A 15,619-nucleotide genomic window follows, 5' to 3' on the forward strand; every position below is an offset into this window, starting at 1 on the left:
TAAAAAAAAAAAAAAGGTCATGAAGAACCTAGGGGTAAGAAGGGAATAAAGACACAGACCTACTAGAGAATGGACTTGAGGATATGGGGAGGGGAAGGGTAGGCTGTGACAAAGTGAGAGAGTAGCATGGACCTATATACACTACTAAATGTGAAATAGATAGCTAGTGGGAAGCAGCCGCATAGCACAGGGAGATCAGCTCGGTGCTTTGTGACCACCTAGAGGGGTGGGATAGGGAGGGTGGGAGGGAGGGAGATGCAAGGTGGAAGAGATATGGGAACATATGTATATGTATAACAGATTCACTGTGTTATAAAGCAGAAACTAACACACCATTGTAAAGCAATTATACTCCAATAAAGATGTTAAAAAAAAACTTATATTTGGAGACAGCATAATAAATACTTATGAATGTAGGTCATTTGACAGCCAAAAAAAAAAAAATTTACTGTTCTTTTTTAAGATGCTGTACAAGCCCAAGTTCTAAACACCCCTTAAAGTTACTCCCCACTGGGTGTTCCCACGTGTATGCATGATGCATGCATTAGTCAACCTGTGTTTGCTTTTCAGTTGTTAATTTGTCCTTTGTCAGTCTAATTTAAAGGGCCCCAGCTAATGTACATAAGATGGGTAGAAGAAAATAAGAGTTGAGTTTTCCTCCCCTCCAAGTCCAAGACTGCTTTTTAATTCTTCACTAGAAACTTAACAAGATTCTGGGCCCTGCTCCTTGTTCCACCAGGCCCTGTGGGTCACCTGCCAAAGCTGTTCTTTCAGCCTGAACGTGGAGATGGTGCTGCCGTCCTCTCAGTCCCCGCAGAGATGAAGTCTTCGCTGCCTTGAGACCTTAAAGTACCTCAAGGGTAGGGTCTTATATTCAACTCAGCCTTCGGCGTTTCTGATATTGGAGGTAAGTGCTGTCGCAAACAAAACTTCAAATCTCAGTGTCTTCAGACGCTTTATTTCTCACTCACATAACATCCAATGTTTCAGGGCCTGAGGATGCTGGCTCCTGGTCGCGCCTTAGCCAGTCAACCAATAGAGGAAGAGCCTCAAGCACCATTTCACAGGAGGTTTGTAGGGGCCAGGCCTGGAAATAGTGCACATCACTTCTATTCCCATTCCAGTGGACAAAGCAGTCACTTTTGCCACACCTAATGCCAGGACGGTAGGGAAATTTAATCATCCAGGAAGAAAAAAAATAGGCGTGGGTATCAGTTAGCAGTCTTTCCATAACACCCTGGACTGTGTCAGCAACACGTGCTAAACACAGCTCAGCCCTTCCTGTCCATGACGTAGTATTCTCCTCACCATAACTCAGCCCTTCCTGACCATGACTCAGTGTTCTCCTTACCATGATTCAGCCCTTGTTCACCATGACTCAGCCCTTGTTCACCATGACTCAGCCCTTCCTCACCATCACTAAGCCCTTCCTCACCATCACTAAGCCCCATCCGGACCATGACTTATCCCTTCCTCACCATGACTCAGTGCTCTCCTAACCATGACTCAGCCCTTCCTGATGAACTCAGCACTTCCTCACCATGACTCAGCCCTTCCTGATGAACTCAGCACTTCCTCACCATGACTCAGCCCCTTCCTGACCATGACTCAGCCCTTTCCTGTACTTCCCCCACAACAGTACTTGTCAGTAACTTCTCATCCAAGTTGTCTATGCCAATAATTCCAAAGGCATTTGGAACCCAAACCCAAAATAACAGCCAGGCCAATATCTGGTCTCTGTGCAACAGAACAGACCAATAGATTGGTCTGACATACCTCCTCTCTCCTTCCTAAAGCACTCCTGTCTCTTAAGCTGCATATTTGTAGAAACTGAGGTTAAAAACTCAGAAACAACCTTCACATGGGAGAGCTGGGGGTTCTTCAATTTAATGAGCTCACAGACACCACAGAATCCCAGTGAACTGCCTGAAGTATGCAAGCAGCAAACATTCTCCCCTAAATTGCATTTCTACCTCCAGAGGGTCACACACGTTGTGTCCCTGTGGTTACTTCTGAGCATCACATGACTTGAATGTGACCAACCCTAGCTCTGTATACCATGAGTGCAACAACTGAGCAGTCATTGGGAAAGTGAACTCTTGGCTTGACTCTAAAGTGATGATTTTAATGCCAGACGTAGATGAGAATGGCCCAAGGTCCAAAAATATCAGCAGTAACTTCACTAAGTCTCAGTGCCTGCAAGGTCCAATCTGGCTCTGGAATCTAAGCCAAAGAAGCACAGCCTAACAACCAAAAAGGGCCTCCTAATCCCTACTTGCATCTCTCTGAGAACATCAGAAAGGGCCGTCTAATTCAACCCACCAGCAACATTTCTTCATATGCCCTCTTCTCTCCTCACTCTCTCTCCACACCCAGAGACTCGCCCTCTCCCAGCCTTCCTTTCCTCCCTCCTTTCCTGCTCTGCCCCCCACACCACTCCAGGGCCCTGCAGCTCTTGCAGCACCTCACTGCCACCCGGCCTCCCAGGGAGGGAAGCAAGAGGACCCCCTTCTCTGGAAATTGTACTTTTTCTCTCATCTTCACCATTTTTCTTGGAAGAAATCTTTGAGAAGAAGTACTATTGAATAAAAGTAATTACTTTGCTTCCTTGGTCATAGCATTTAAAAAAAAATCGTGGTAAAGTATATACAACATACAATTTACCATTTTAACCATTTTTAAGTGTACAGTTTAACGGCATTAAATACGTTCACATTGTTGTGCAACCATCACCACCATCCACCTTCAGAGCTTTTTCATCTTCCCAAACTGAACCTCTGTATCCATTAAACACTAACTCTTCATTATTCCTCCCCTCCAGCCCCTGGCATCCACTAATCTATTTTCTGTCTCTATGAATTTGACTCCTCAGGGACTTTAGGTGGAATTACACAGTACTTGTCTTTTTGTGACTGGCTTATTTCATTTAGCATAACATCTTCAAGTTTTACCCATATCTCAGAATTCCTTTCTTTTTTAAGGCTGAATATTATTCTGTGTATATATAAAAGGACACTTGGGTTGCTTCCACCTTTTGGCTATTGTGAATAATGCTGTTATGAACACAGGTGTACAAATATCTGTTCAAGTTCCGTTTTGTTGGGGTAGATACCTAGAAGTGGAATTCCTGGATCTTATTTCTTGAGGACTCACCGTACTCTTTTCCATAGTGGGTGCACCATTTTACATTCCCACCAGCAGTATACAAGTGTTCCCGTCTCTTCACATCCTCACCAATACTTGTTATTTTCTGCAAGCTTTTTGTTGTTATTGTTGACAATATCCATCCTAAGGGATGCAATTGATCATCTCATTTAACCTTCACAATAACTCTGGGTATCATTATCCCCATTTTACAGAGGAGAAAACAGAGCCAGAGATATCAGGGGACTCACACAGGACAGTGGTGGTAGCAGGATCTGAACCCCGGTCTCCCCACAGAGACAATGCTCAGACTCCTGGCCTGAGCCAAGCCACAGCCCAAGGAGATTCAGCATTCACTGTGCAGAGGAGGGGCTGCAGGTGGTGAACGGGAACCACCCTGAGGGCCACTGGAAAGGAAGCCATGGTGGGGGCACTTCTCTGGCTCAGGGCCCTTGCCAGCCAGGGCAGCACCCACTGCAGAGGAGCCTGGCCCCTCACTTCTCCTGCCCACTCCTCCTGATCTCAGCGAGAGGCTGCCCAAAGGCTCCAGAGGGCTTTGGGACTCACAATTACATAGAAGGCATCTCAGAAAGGTCTGGTTTCCCATTTGTGACTCTACTCCCCCACATTTCCCCCAGGCCGGGAGGGGTTTTGTGTTTCTAGCAAATTGCCTCAGCATCACATGAGTGAGTAAGAGCTGTCCGGCAAGGCAGAGAGGCTCCCACTTCTCTCCATGCTAATGATAAAGTGCTCTTGGGCCATGAGGGTGGAAGCATCAGGGAACAACAGAGACACAGTCCTTCTGCTGATGTCATGCCGAGGCCTGCGCTAAACGAGAGGGCGGTGGTCTGTGGCCCGATACCGATGTCACTGACATCTCCCGCAGGTTAGGGACCACCTAACTGGAAGGGCATCTGCTTCAGAGTTGCCTCCGTTGGCAACCCAAGCACAGAACCCACAATGGTGCAACCCAGCGGCCTCCAGAAGGAAACTCTCCCACAAGCCACCCACTTGCCGACCTGAAGGTAGGAGGGGGCTCTACAGCCTACATCTGAAGGGCCATAGCTGGAAACCCTGCAGAGGTCAGTTCCTTCTTGCTCAGCTCTCTTGCTCTCCATCTCAAAAGGCATTCAAGCATCACCAAGTGTTCTGTGGTCTCCCATGTAGTGCCAGAACAAAGGTATCCCACGCAAAAACATACCCGCATATTTTCACCATTTTTAAACGTACTTCAGCCATTATGTAACCTTAGTCATGACCCTGGCATGAGGAAGAAGAAAAGTTGAACTTGGTCCCCTGGGGCCACTGGTTTCAGTATGGACTTTCTGCTGAGCCCCAAACAGATATCCTGCCCTGGTTCTTGTTGTGTTGTCCCTTCTCCGGAGGGCTCCCTTCTGGGGAACTTACAGGAACAAAGAAAGCCCTCCAGACTTTAAGGTACAGAGACTGTAAACACCACACACTTCCATGTGCAGACATGCACCTAAGCATGTGTATATGTACATATGTAATGTGCATACACATACACACTCACATTTTTATTCGCCACGGTCACTATCTTCAAGCCAAACCATAGGACAGCCATACAGGGTGACCAGGAGGAAACTCCACGTGGCCACCCCTTTCTTGCCCTCACTTTTTTTCCCTCAGGCAACAGCAGCTCCTACAAAGGGTCTTTTAAAAGACCATCTCCAACATCCAGACAGGACTTAATTGGCATTTTTCATTAAATACTCTTTACCTACGTTTAAGGCCTAACAGTGAGAGAAAAAGTTAGTTTACTCAAGTACACTCAGCCCTTCCATCCACAGTTGATTGACTCTGCAGATGCAGAACCTGAGGATACACAGGGCTGAGTGTACTAGGCCACTTTATATAAGGGACTTGAGCATCCGCGGATTTTGGTATCCACGGGGGCCCTGGAAACAATCCCACAGATACCGAGGAAAGACTGTATATACTTTTTAGCTTTCACAGTAACTCTATTTCCTGACTCTCTTAAGGGAATGACCTATTTTTTTTATTGTATGATGAGGAAGGCAGCAGCACTTGCCCAAACAGTCTGAACCCCTGATTGCTAGGTGCATGCATATTTTATTCCCAAAATTAAAATTGTTCATAAAACCTCTCAAAAATCACAGAATGGTCTAGAGCATTATTATAAATACCAATATAACTTCTGACAAATAGATGAATTTGCTGAAGACCTCAGATTGTCTGATTTGGGACAACTAATATGTCACTGAATGTTAAGCCTTCTCCTTTGTAAGCTTCTCAGAGTAGACACAAAAGACATGGTGTGGATAAGCCTGAAACTGAAGCAGGGTGCACTGTGCCCAACATGAGATGGGTATGAGGTAAGGAGATGGACCCCTCAGGACTTGTTCATTCAATGGGGCAGCTTCCCCTGAAGGCAATCATCTGAAACAACTTCTAACAATCTTGAAGCAAAAGTGAACCGTGACTGCTGTAAGGTCCCAAGGAATAACAAGTAAAGTAAAATGAACATATAGGAAAGCCCTCAGAAACAAAGAAACCCGAAGCTGACTAATAAAACTTGTATTTTTACCTCAAACAATATTTTTCAGCCTCATTCAGCGAATAGAACATTTGACACCTCCACAATTCAAAACCACTCTCGAAGAATGAAGACTGACCAACACCATGAAAATATAGAAGATGAATGCTCACTCTGAAGGAAATCCACAAGGGGGTGTCCACACTTTCTGGCCACAGCACTGGGATTGGAACAAGCAAATGGCCGCCCAGGGTGACCACTATAAAGGGGATAATGTACAGCCAGACAGATACATTTTGATGGGGTTTTTTTTTTGCAGTATGCGAGCCTCTCACTGTTGTGGCCTCTCCCGTTGTGGAGCACAGGCTCCGGACGCGCAGGCTCAGCGGCCATGGCTCACGGGCCTAGCCGCTCCGCGACATGTGGGATCTTCCCGGACCGGGGCACGAACCCATGTCCCCTGCATTGGCAGGCAGACTCTCAACCACTGCACCACCAGGGAAGCCCTGATGTTTGTTTTTATACATAAAACTTGGCCTTACTTTCTTGTCTGAGCCCTAAATTATGACACATTCAGTGAATAAAAACCCAGCCGAGGCAGCATTGCAACACTGTAGCCCCAGCCTCCCTTGCCTCTCACTGGCTCCCCAGCACATTTTACATCCATGGCCTCATGGAGGGCTGGCCTGAAACAGACTTCTGAAGGAGATGCTTCATTCCTGGACACACTCATCCTGTCAGTGATGCTCCCTTCGTCCCTCACAGATGGACCTGCTGCATGGAGGTCGATAGCCACATTTATGAAGTGCCCCCTGGCCCGGCCAGACCTCTCAGGGAGCTCAGCTCCAGTGCTGTGGGCCACGCAAGGAAAGGTCCTTCCACCCAAGTTCAGGGACAGCTGTGGAAAGGGACCCTCATGTCAGAGCAGCAGGGCCCCAGGACACCAACCGGACTTGGACCCCCTTGACAGCCTCTCCCTGGCCTTCTGTGTGACACATTTCACAAGGCTGTGGAATATATCCATTTTCCTTTGTGTAGGACCATCACATCCCTCTCCTGGGGGAGGAAAAGGAAGGCTTTTCCAGTAATTAAAAACTATTATGAGACCAAGTAAGGAAAACGATAAATCCCGATAATTAAAACTAAATTCATAAAGCCTGAATTAGGCTGTCAAAAAAAAATCACCATAGCTCAGCCTGCAGCCGAGGGTAGGAGCAGGACAAACGCACCACACCCCCTGACCATAACTAAGACGTGTCTGGTCAGCCAGGCTGTGGTTAGACATGGCTGCTCAGGCCGGCACCTCAGAGAGGCCCCGGGGTGTGGGAGGAGGAAGGCAAAGGGCCAGCAAAAGCCTCCAGAGGTCTCCAGCCTCCACGATCCCGGAAGTCGGGCACCCTTTTCTCATGTAGGAGGCTTCCTCGTTAGGATGGTGGCAGGAAAGCAGATCACACAGGATGAAGCAATTCAACAGAGGAAAAGCCCACACCCCGCAAAGGCAAGTCTGAAATGTGCAAAGTGGGAAACACAGTAAGAGGGCAGCTGCTTCTGTTAGGGAAGAATGCTGTTTTCCCAGATCCTGCTGCCTTAAGAATTGCCTTAAGTTCTCCTTGTGCGTGTCTTCCCCCAAGGTGGAGATGAGCAAGACCTCTAAGCGTCACCCCTTCCCCTTCCATAGTGGCCCAAGAGGAAGGGAGGGTCTGTCTGGTGTGACTCTTTAAAAGTGTGTCCACTTGTCTGCTCAGTCAAGCCGCCAGCCAGTGTGGAGGAGCTTGGTGAGGCCTCTCTCCCACAGGAGTCAGGACCACCTTAGAATCAGGGCCAGGGAAGCCCCATCACCTGTGTCAGCAGGACCCCTGTCAAGTGCACAGAGGATGTGTCGGTGTCTCGGGTTTCAATCTTTACAAAAAGATCAGGGATGTAGTGGATATTGTCATTCTGAGCTGTCCAGCTTCATCCTTCCTCTGTAAAGCACCCCCTCTACAGACCCACCTTGCATGCACTCGTTGTGGGAGATGCCGCTGCCTCCCTGTGGAAGCCCAAAGGGCCAGAGCCACCCTCACCCCCACGCAGGTGGGGGTAGAAAGAGGCAGCCACGTGACTGAGAGCAAGACTCGTAACGGGTAGCCGGTGACACGGTGGCTGTGGGGCAGACAGCGCCATTCCTCTCAGCCCTGATGCAGACCACTGCCTGGGGTCCGCAGCCTTCCCCCGCTCCAGGGCTCCCTCGGGCGCTAGCTGTGTTCCAACCTGGTCCTCCAGCCTCAGGGGCAGTCCCCCTTCGGATCCATGCCCTTTTTGCTTGTTTCCACAGTCAGGAATCCTGTCTGATGAGCTGGGCTAATGCAGACTGGGCAGTGTAGAGGGGAAGTATCCATATTATTCATGGAACCCCAAACTTCACCCACTACCTCAGAGATTCTTCAAATGAATCATTCAAATTTAACTTTGAAATTTACTTTAAACTACTTTTTAAAATTAAACTATTATAAAAACAGTGATTAAAACATTTACAACAGTAGGTTACCTTTGGGGGCATATCTCTGGGGGACTTGGAGGAGGCATGAGGGAACCTTCTTGGGGCTGAGAACATTCCATATCTTAATCTGAGTAGTTGTCTGAGAATACAGGCATATGATTACACAACAATGTGGGTGTACTTAATGCCACTGAACTGTCCACTAAAAAAATGATTAGGATGGTAAATTTTATGTTATATATATTTTACCACAATTTAAAAAAATAGATTAAAACAGAATTCAAAACACTCCTTTAAAACTATTTCAATAAATAAGAGATAAACTAAAAAACAAGTATAGGCTTAAATTTTTAAAATCCATCAAGATTTGTACTCTTTACTATCTGTAAGTTTTATTCTAATTAAAACAACAAAGCAAACAAAAAACACTATTATATACCAAACATAAGATGTTGATAACCCCCAAGTTTTCCCAGTTTCTCAAGGTACCAGATTATCTCATTTTCTAAAAAACTCAGGGCACAGCCCTTCCTGCTAGAGTTGGATCCTGAGATTTGAAGGCAGCTGTTCAAAATCTCTTAGCATTGGCAACCACATATTTATGTGATTCAGATTATTTTTCCATTCTGTGGAATCAAAATACAAAAATAAATTGGATGCTGGAATGACAAAATTACAATGATGGATTACAGATAAGTAGTAACCAAGGTTAGGGAAAGGGAGGGAAGGAGAGGGTGATTCTATAAGGCCAGCCCGAGGGAGCTGCTTGGAGGGGATGGACCAGTTTTGTTCCTGATTGTTAAGGTGGATGGACAAATTCACACATGTGATAAAATGTCATGGAACAATAGGTAAAAACATAACCAAAAATAAGTGCATGCAAAACCAGTGAAACCTGAGTAAGATCTGTAGTTTAGTTGACTGCATGGTGCCAATCAATTTCCTGGTTTCGGAAATCCACTATAGTTACATAAGATGTTACCATAGAAGCTGGATGATTGGTATGAGACTTCTCTGTACTATTTTGACAACTTTAAGAAATTCTATAATTATTTCAAAATATAAAGGTAAAAAAATACAGAAATAAATTGGATGAGACTGCTATAAGATTGCCATAAGCCCAGTTTTTAAATTATTTTTATCAAGTTACCCATTATTCTTACTGACTTGATAATATGTACAAGTAAATTATGACACATTAAGACAAATGTGTACTAACAAAACACCATGTAGGTTTTGTGATTGTTTTCCCCAAAAAACCGTAAGTTGAAGCCATAACCCGTAGTGTGAATGTATTTGGAGATGGGGACTTTGAAGAGGTAATTAAGATTAAATGAGGTCATAAGAGAGGGGTTCTGATCCAATATAAGTGGTATCCTTATAAAAAGAGGAGATTAGGACACAGGCATACATAGAAGGAAGACCATGTGAGGACACAGGGAGAAGACGGCCATCTACAAGCCAAGGCGAAAGGCTTCAGGAGAAATCAACCCTGCTGACACTTTAATTTTGAACAAGCCCTCAGAACTGTGAGACAATAAATTTCTGTTGTTTAAGCCTCCCAGTCTGTGGTATTTGTTATAGCCACACTAGCAGACGAATACAAGTAGTGTGGTGATGTGGTTTAGAGGAGGGAAGGATCCTTGAGAGAGCTAGCTGTCTGCACAGATATGAAAGTTACATATTCAAAAGAAAATTAAAGCTGGCTCTAAATCACATGAAAGAAAACCAGGTCATTAGATGCACACTACTCAAAAATACTGCAGTTCCTTCATCTGCATTCATTCGTTTATTCCTTCATTGGATCAACAGTGGTGACTCAGCCTCTCCAGCCCTGTGCCAGGCGCTGAAGGATATGACACATGGGTTAAAGCTGGACTCTGCTCTGTGTAGCACAGTCTTCCAAGGAAGATGTGCAGACAAGGGCAGTACGACGGATTCATGTCTCCGCAGGGGCAAGCATAGGGAGAGGAGGGGCAGGGAGCAGAAGCCCCTCCTGGGTGAAGTGTGGAGGCGTCAGAGCTGAGCTGTGAACACTGGGAAGAAGTAGCCAGTCCTCTGGATAGCACCGGCCTTGGCAGCCATGGCAGTGGACAGATATGGACATATACCAGTCCTCTAGAGCCCCAACTAGACTCAGGCATCAGCTAACCCTCTATCAAAGCTTACTTCACATTGCATTTGCCTAGTAATTCTGTTATGGAGACAGCCCCCAAATAACGAAGCACAGATTGGTTACTTGGTTTTTAACACCTAGTTCTCAGATTTGTCTAGAGGATTGCCAAAGTATAGTATAAAAAATCATTTTGAAACTCTAAAATGGGACATAAATGCTAGCCATCATTCTACTAGATTTGGAAAGACCTTGTAAGTCACCTAGTCCACAGTGACCATTTTATGGATTATGGAGATTTACTGAACGTCACCCAGCTTGTACCTGGCAGAGCCAGAGAGAAGGCCTGGGATTACCCGCTGCCAGTACTCCACGGGAAGCACAGGTTTTTAACGTTTGAATTCCACAATAATATATATTCAATCCTATACTGTTTTCCTTCAATTTTCCTACAATTCTAAGCACATTCAATTCCAAACCTTGCTTTTGGTGGTGCAATATATCAACCTCTTAGTGAATAGAGGTTTGTGCTATAGCAGACAAAATTGGTTTCTGTTAACCAAGTGCTCTATTCCTACACTCAAAGACTGGTTCCAATTTGAAACCTATTAGAGCTCAAGAGCAAGCCAGATATAACTGAAGATAGGAGAGAAAGGAAATGGCAAGTGAAGGGGAAGGTGGGGGAGGAGGTGTAGGTAGAAGGGCAGGGGGAGTGCTGGTGTGTTTGCCAGCACTACGTGTCAGCACCACTTCCGTTTGACCAGAAAGCAATGAGCCTGATGCCAAGGCTGTGGAAGGACACTAGTCCCACCACCCTGCAGTCACACTTCACCTCTTATGACACTTGGTGAAGCTTATGTCTCATGACAATCGTGTAATTCAGCGAGGTCCCCCTCCTGCACTGGTGATCAAGAGGCTCAGAGACAAATGCAACCCAACTACAGTCACTTCGGGACAGCCTGAGGGTTCCTTCCTTTGGTTGAACTTTTCATATCTTCCTTACTAACCCTTTGTCTAGATGCCTTCTGCCATAAGCAACTACAAAACTTTTTAGGAAAGAAGAAAAGTAAAATAAAATCAGAAACCAAATTTACCAAAAAGAGGTAACAGAAAAGGCAGAGTTTGTTTGAGGATGGCTCCTTCAGACTGTGTTATCAAGTGTCCACATTATCACAGGGTATAGAGTTACTATTTTAACTCTAAACTTACCAACGGTGTCACAAGGTTCATCTTTGTGTACGCAGAAATCTGTCCTAAAAAATTTTAAAAAAAGAAAGTCAGATGTGTAGTACCTCCAAGAATGGGAGAAGAAAACATTGTCAATTAGTCTAATTAATCTTGATTACTCATCTTGCCCATAACAAGTTATCACTTTAGTTGCCACCTGTTATAATGAAAAATAACTAGCAGCGTTTGCCAAGATTAACCACATTTCCAACTGGTAGGCCCAGTTACCCCATGTAAGATCCTCCTTTCACAGCTGAAATATTCCATAAATAACACTCAGTTGCTGGAAGGACTCCTTCCAACGCTGAAAGTTTCAGAAGATGTTTACCAAGTCATGTATCAGAGATCATTATTAGTCAATATCATCAAACTATAGTGACTTCCTAAGTTACTCTACTTGGGCAGCAACTGGTTTTAGATGCTGGAATGACCACGTATCACTTACATGAGAACACAACAAAAAAGTCTTTTCTAAAACTTATATTCTTTAAAGCTCCCTAGGATCTCCCAGGTGTGTGGCTGTGGACAAATGAAACAGCAAAGATGCTCGAAATCTGATCCAGCCTCGGTTCTGCAAGTACAATGGCCTTCCTCTGGCCTGTGAGGTATGAAATGAGGAATCTGGGCCATTCTTTTCCAAAACCAGAGCATTCCCACTATTCTGCCCATAAGTTCCCTAGTTGGGAGCTGACCAGAGCGCTGGCTGGGGAGGTATCTTGCCCAGGACTGGGTGAGAACAGCAGTTCATCTTCTCATGGCATACCGTGGGGACTGGTAAAAGCACCCACTCATCTGCATCTCTCTAAACACACTCCAGTGCAGCTTCAGGTTGAAAAGGTGTGTTCTGAAGGCACCTCTTCTCATTTCACTTTTAAAAAATTCTCTGGGAAGAAAAATGGGTCAGGCTGGCACTAAGCAAAGTTGTCAGTGAAAGTGGCAGGTCCTGGATGGGTCACACATCGCCTTCCCTCATGAGATAATACCTTCCCCTTTCTGACACTCCATCCCCACCTCGGCATTCAGTGTCCTCAATTCCTCTCCTACTCTCTGTCAAAAATCTATTCTCACGGAAGGATCTGATCTGCCATTCACACTGGGGACAATGACAAGAAGGTAATGTAATATCATCAGCTTTCCTTTTACCTCCACTCCAAACCACAGCACATTCTATCCTATTTGCCTCCATAATGTAACCCATGTCTAACGCCTCTCAGCACTATGTGAATGTCCATGTGAGTGGAGCAAAACCTGCTTGTTCCCAGCCCTGGCTCTGCTTCAGGCTGGCCTGAAAGTTGTCAAAGACTCTACCCACCCACTAGACCCGCAGAGGCCAGATCTGTAGGTTTAAAAGATTCCACTTGGGGTTCTGATGTACAGAATTTCCTGGTCCAGGCCACTGCCTCAGGCCAAGAAGTCTTGCCAGGCACCCTGGACATCCTGTGAGCCCAGAGGAAAGGGCAGCTGGCATGGGTGTGACAGCTTTGAAGAGGTGGCCCTGAAGCTGGCCAGAGAGACAGCTAGAAGGAGCTGGGCCAATCAACTAAGCAGCCCACATGGGTTTTGCTGACTGCGTCTCTAATTTTTTCATAATGAACATATATATTTTGGTAATCGATTTTAAAATAATTTTAACAAAGGAAAAAGGAAGGCTTCAAGACCCTCAGGCTTTTCATAACCCCCTCCAAGATCAAGGGAGCCTCCATAGAAATGGAGATGGAATAGCCATAGGAAAATGGAAGATTCGTGCCTTGATTTTTCTGTCAAGGACGACCTTTCAGAAGACTAATTAACAGGCAGTAGAGGGTGGCAAGGAAGACACACAGGCAGAGAAGAAAACAAACAAATAAAATTAGGGACATAAATATGTTCACTGGTCTGGTATCTAACTAACCCCAACTCAACATTCTTGATCTGACACCCTTCCCATTGGAATGTTTTGGGCGTGTCACACACACACACACACACACACACACACACACACACACACACACACAGAGACCAGACTGGCCTGAGATCTTGCTCCAGGGTTTCCCAGATTGAGCAACTAAAAGTGTTGAAAGCATCATCGCATTGCCTCACCTGGGCAAAGGGAGAAAGGGTGTGTGGCCATCAGTCCCACAGAAGAGAACTAAACAGACTGAACAGGGCTGCTGAGGGGACTGGCCCCAGCTCCTTCTAGCTGTCTCTCTGGCCAGCTTGGAGGAAGATGGCTAACAGGGCATTGTGTGTTCTCTCATCCCCCGGCTTCCCTGGAAGGAAATGTGTGGTCTCAAGTGATGGACGCTGCAGCGTCACCCACTGTTTCTCCTAAGGAAGTGGGAGGACATATGGTGGGCTCACCATATGTGAGTCAAGCTCAATTAGAGGCCTGGCTTGAAAGGGTCGCCAAAATTTGAATCCTCTCTCCCCTGCCTGTTCAAGGTCCTTTCTCAGAAAAAGAAAAGCAAGCCTTCTGCCTGCAGGGTCACCTTCATCTCCAGGTACCCTGGCTCCCACTGCAAACTCATGCCAAACCCACATGTTGGGGCTGCAGGGGTCAACTGGGGAATCAAAAAAAAAGGTACCAATGCAGCTCTCCAGCCTCTCAGTCTGTTCACATTCACATTCTGCTGTTTGTTCCTCAACAGAAGGAAGGCTGTGCAGATCTACAGGCCAGAGTGGGCTCCGTGGATGTGTGAGCTGTGCCATCACGCAGGCCCCTCACTCAGAAGCCTCCCATCCCCCAACCTGCTTTACCGCTCTGCTCTCAACATCTTGAAATTGTTAAGAATTTTTTAACATGGGGTCCCGAGTTTTCATTCTGCACTGGGAACCACAAGTTACATAGCTAGTCCTGTGGATAACCTATTGCCTGGCATACAGTTGGGGTTTAATGAATACTGGCTCCTTTACTAAACGACCGGCATACATTTCCAGATCACTTTCAATGTGCCCTGTCAGCTCATCAGTGGCCTTGTCTCTCCCCTGTGTTTGGAAACCCAGAAAAACGTAACACCACAGGTACCCACCAAGCTGTCACATGAGCAAGGCCAAAGGTTGAGGGAGGACCGTCCCTGGGACTGGGTGGAATTACATGGGAAGGGAAGGTGGAGGGACAGCTGGACATCCTGGTGGTCGCACTCTGGGCTGGCCATGCATGTTGCTCCAGGTGTCTCCCAGGAGAGTAGACCTGGGTTTGCGGGGTAAAATTCCTGGCTTTCTGGAGGACATGTGGAGCCAAAGGCAAGGCTGTGCCAGGTGTTGAAGTCCCCTGAAGTCCAGTCTGTGCGGGTCCCATATGGCCCCCAAACTCAGTCTACTAAGAGGTCTTTGCTGGCCCTACACACGGCTGCAGCTGCTGGATATGCAGCTCCCGCCGCTCCCTGCTCAGCAGCTTCTGTTGGACGCGATGTCATGCTCACATCTTGGCAACTGGCCATCTGTATGGTTGGTGGGCGTCCAGGAGGATACACTCTCGGGCTCAGCCACAGCCCGGAAGGAAAACAAAAAGAGAAGAAACCCTCACATCAGCCAGTCCCAAGACCTGAGGACGCCGGCCCCTAAACACCGTTGGCCTGTGCGGCCTCCAATTAGACCCTCAGCTTGGATTACTCTGGGAGGAAAGGACTGCTTCTCCAGAGCAGCAACTGCCTCACACCCAATTTCCCTGTGAAAACATCAGTCCATTATTATCCCAACCTAAGGAACTGCAGCTCTCAGCCTCTAATTATTAAACGATGCTTCTCAGCCAAATTGGCTTCCAGCCCCGACTCCATCACTGCCACCCCATCCTCATGGGAGGTCTTGAGTTTAACGTCTGTGAGGACCCAGAGGACAGACGGCACCAATCAGTTCAGTCCAGCAGCTCCCCACAGAAGTGAGAGGGATCAAGATGGCTAGAAATGGAGAGAGACAACACAGGGTCCTGGGCTGGCCGCAGGTGACAGAGCGGGATGGAGGCCTTCGCATTGGCTCTGCCTGCATCTGAAGAAACCTGGCTTTCCCGGGCCACAAGGCATCTGCCTCCCCAGCCTCCCCACTCAGAAACACCCGCTTGCAATCAGGACCACCCCCTTCAATGTGCTTAGTTAGAAAAGAACATTTTAAAAGTTTTTTATTGTGGTAAAATACACGTAAAATTTACCATCTTAACCATTAT

General features: G+C 46.5%; 1 protein-coding gene across 3 annotated transcripts in view; it reads right to left on the bottom strand.

Annotated features, from left to right (window-relative positions):
- The window catches only part of ADAMTS17 (ADAM metallopeptidase with thrombospondin type 1 motif 17), a 351,891-nt gene that overhangs the window by 242,164 nt on the left and 94,108 nt on the right, over positions 1 to 15,619 (bottom strand). For all 3 annotated transcript variants that reach the window (XM_027083226.1, XM_027083228.1, XM_027083227.1), the window contains exon 7: positions 11,464 to 11,507. In XM_027083226.1, the coding sequence (XP_026939027.1) occupies positions 11,464 to 11,507 (44 nt within the window). The remainder of the gene's footprint in view (positions 1 to 11,463; positions 11,508 to 15,619) is intronic.

The sequence above is a fragment of the Aethalodelphis obliquidens genome, unplaced genomic scaffold, assembly GCF_003676395.1.
Source record: "Aethalodelphis obliquidens isolate GAN/ISIS:26980383/991018 unplaced genomic scaffold, ASM367639v1 scaffold49, whole genome shotgun sequence".
In the NCBI taxonomy this organism is placed as follows: Eukaryota; Metazoa; Chordata; class Mammalia; order Artiodactyla; family Delphinidae; genus Aethalodelphis; species Aethalodelphis obliquidens.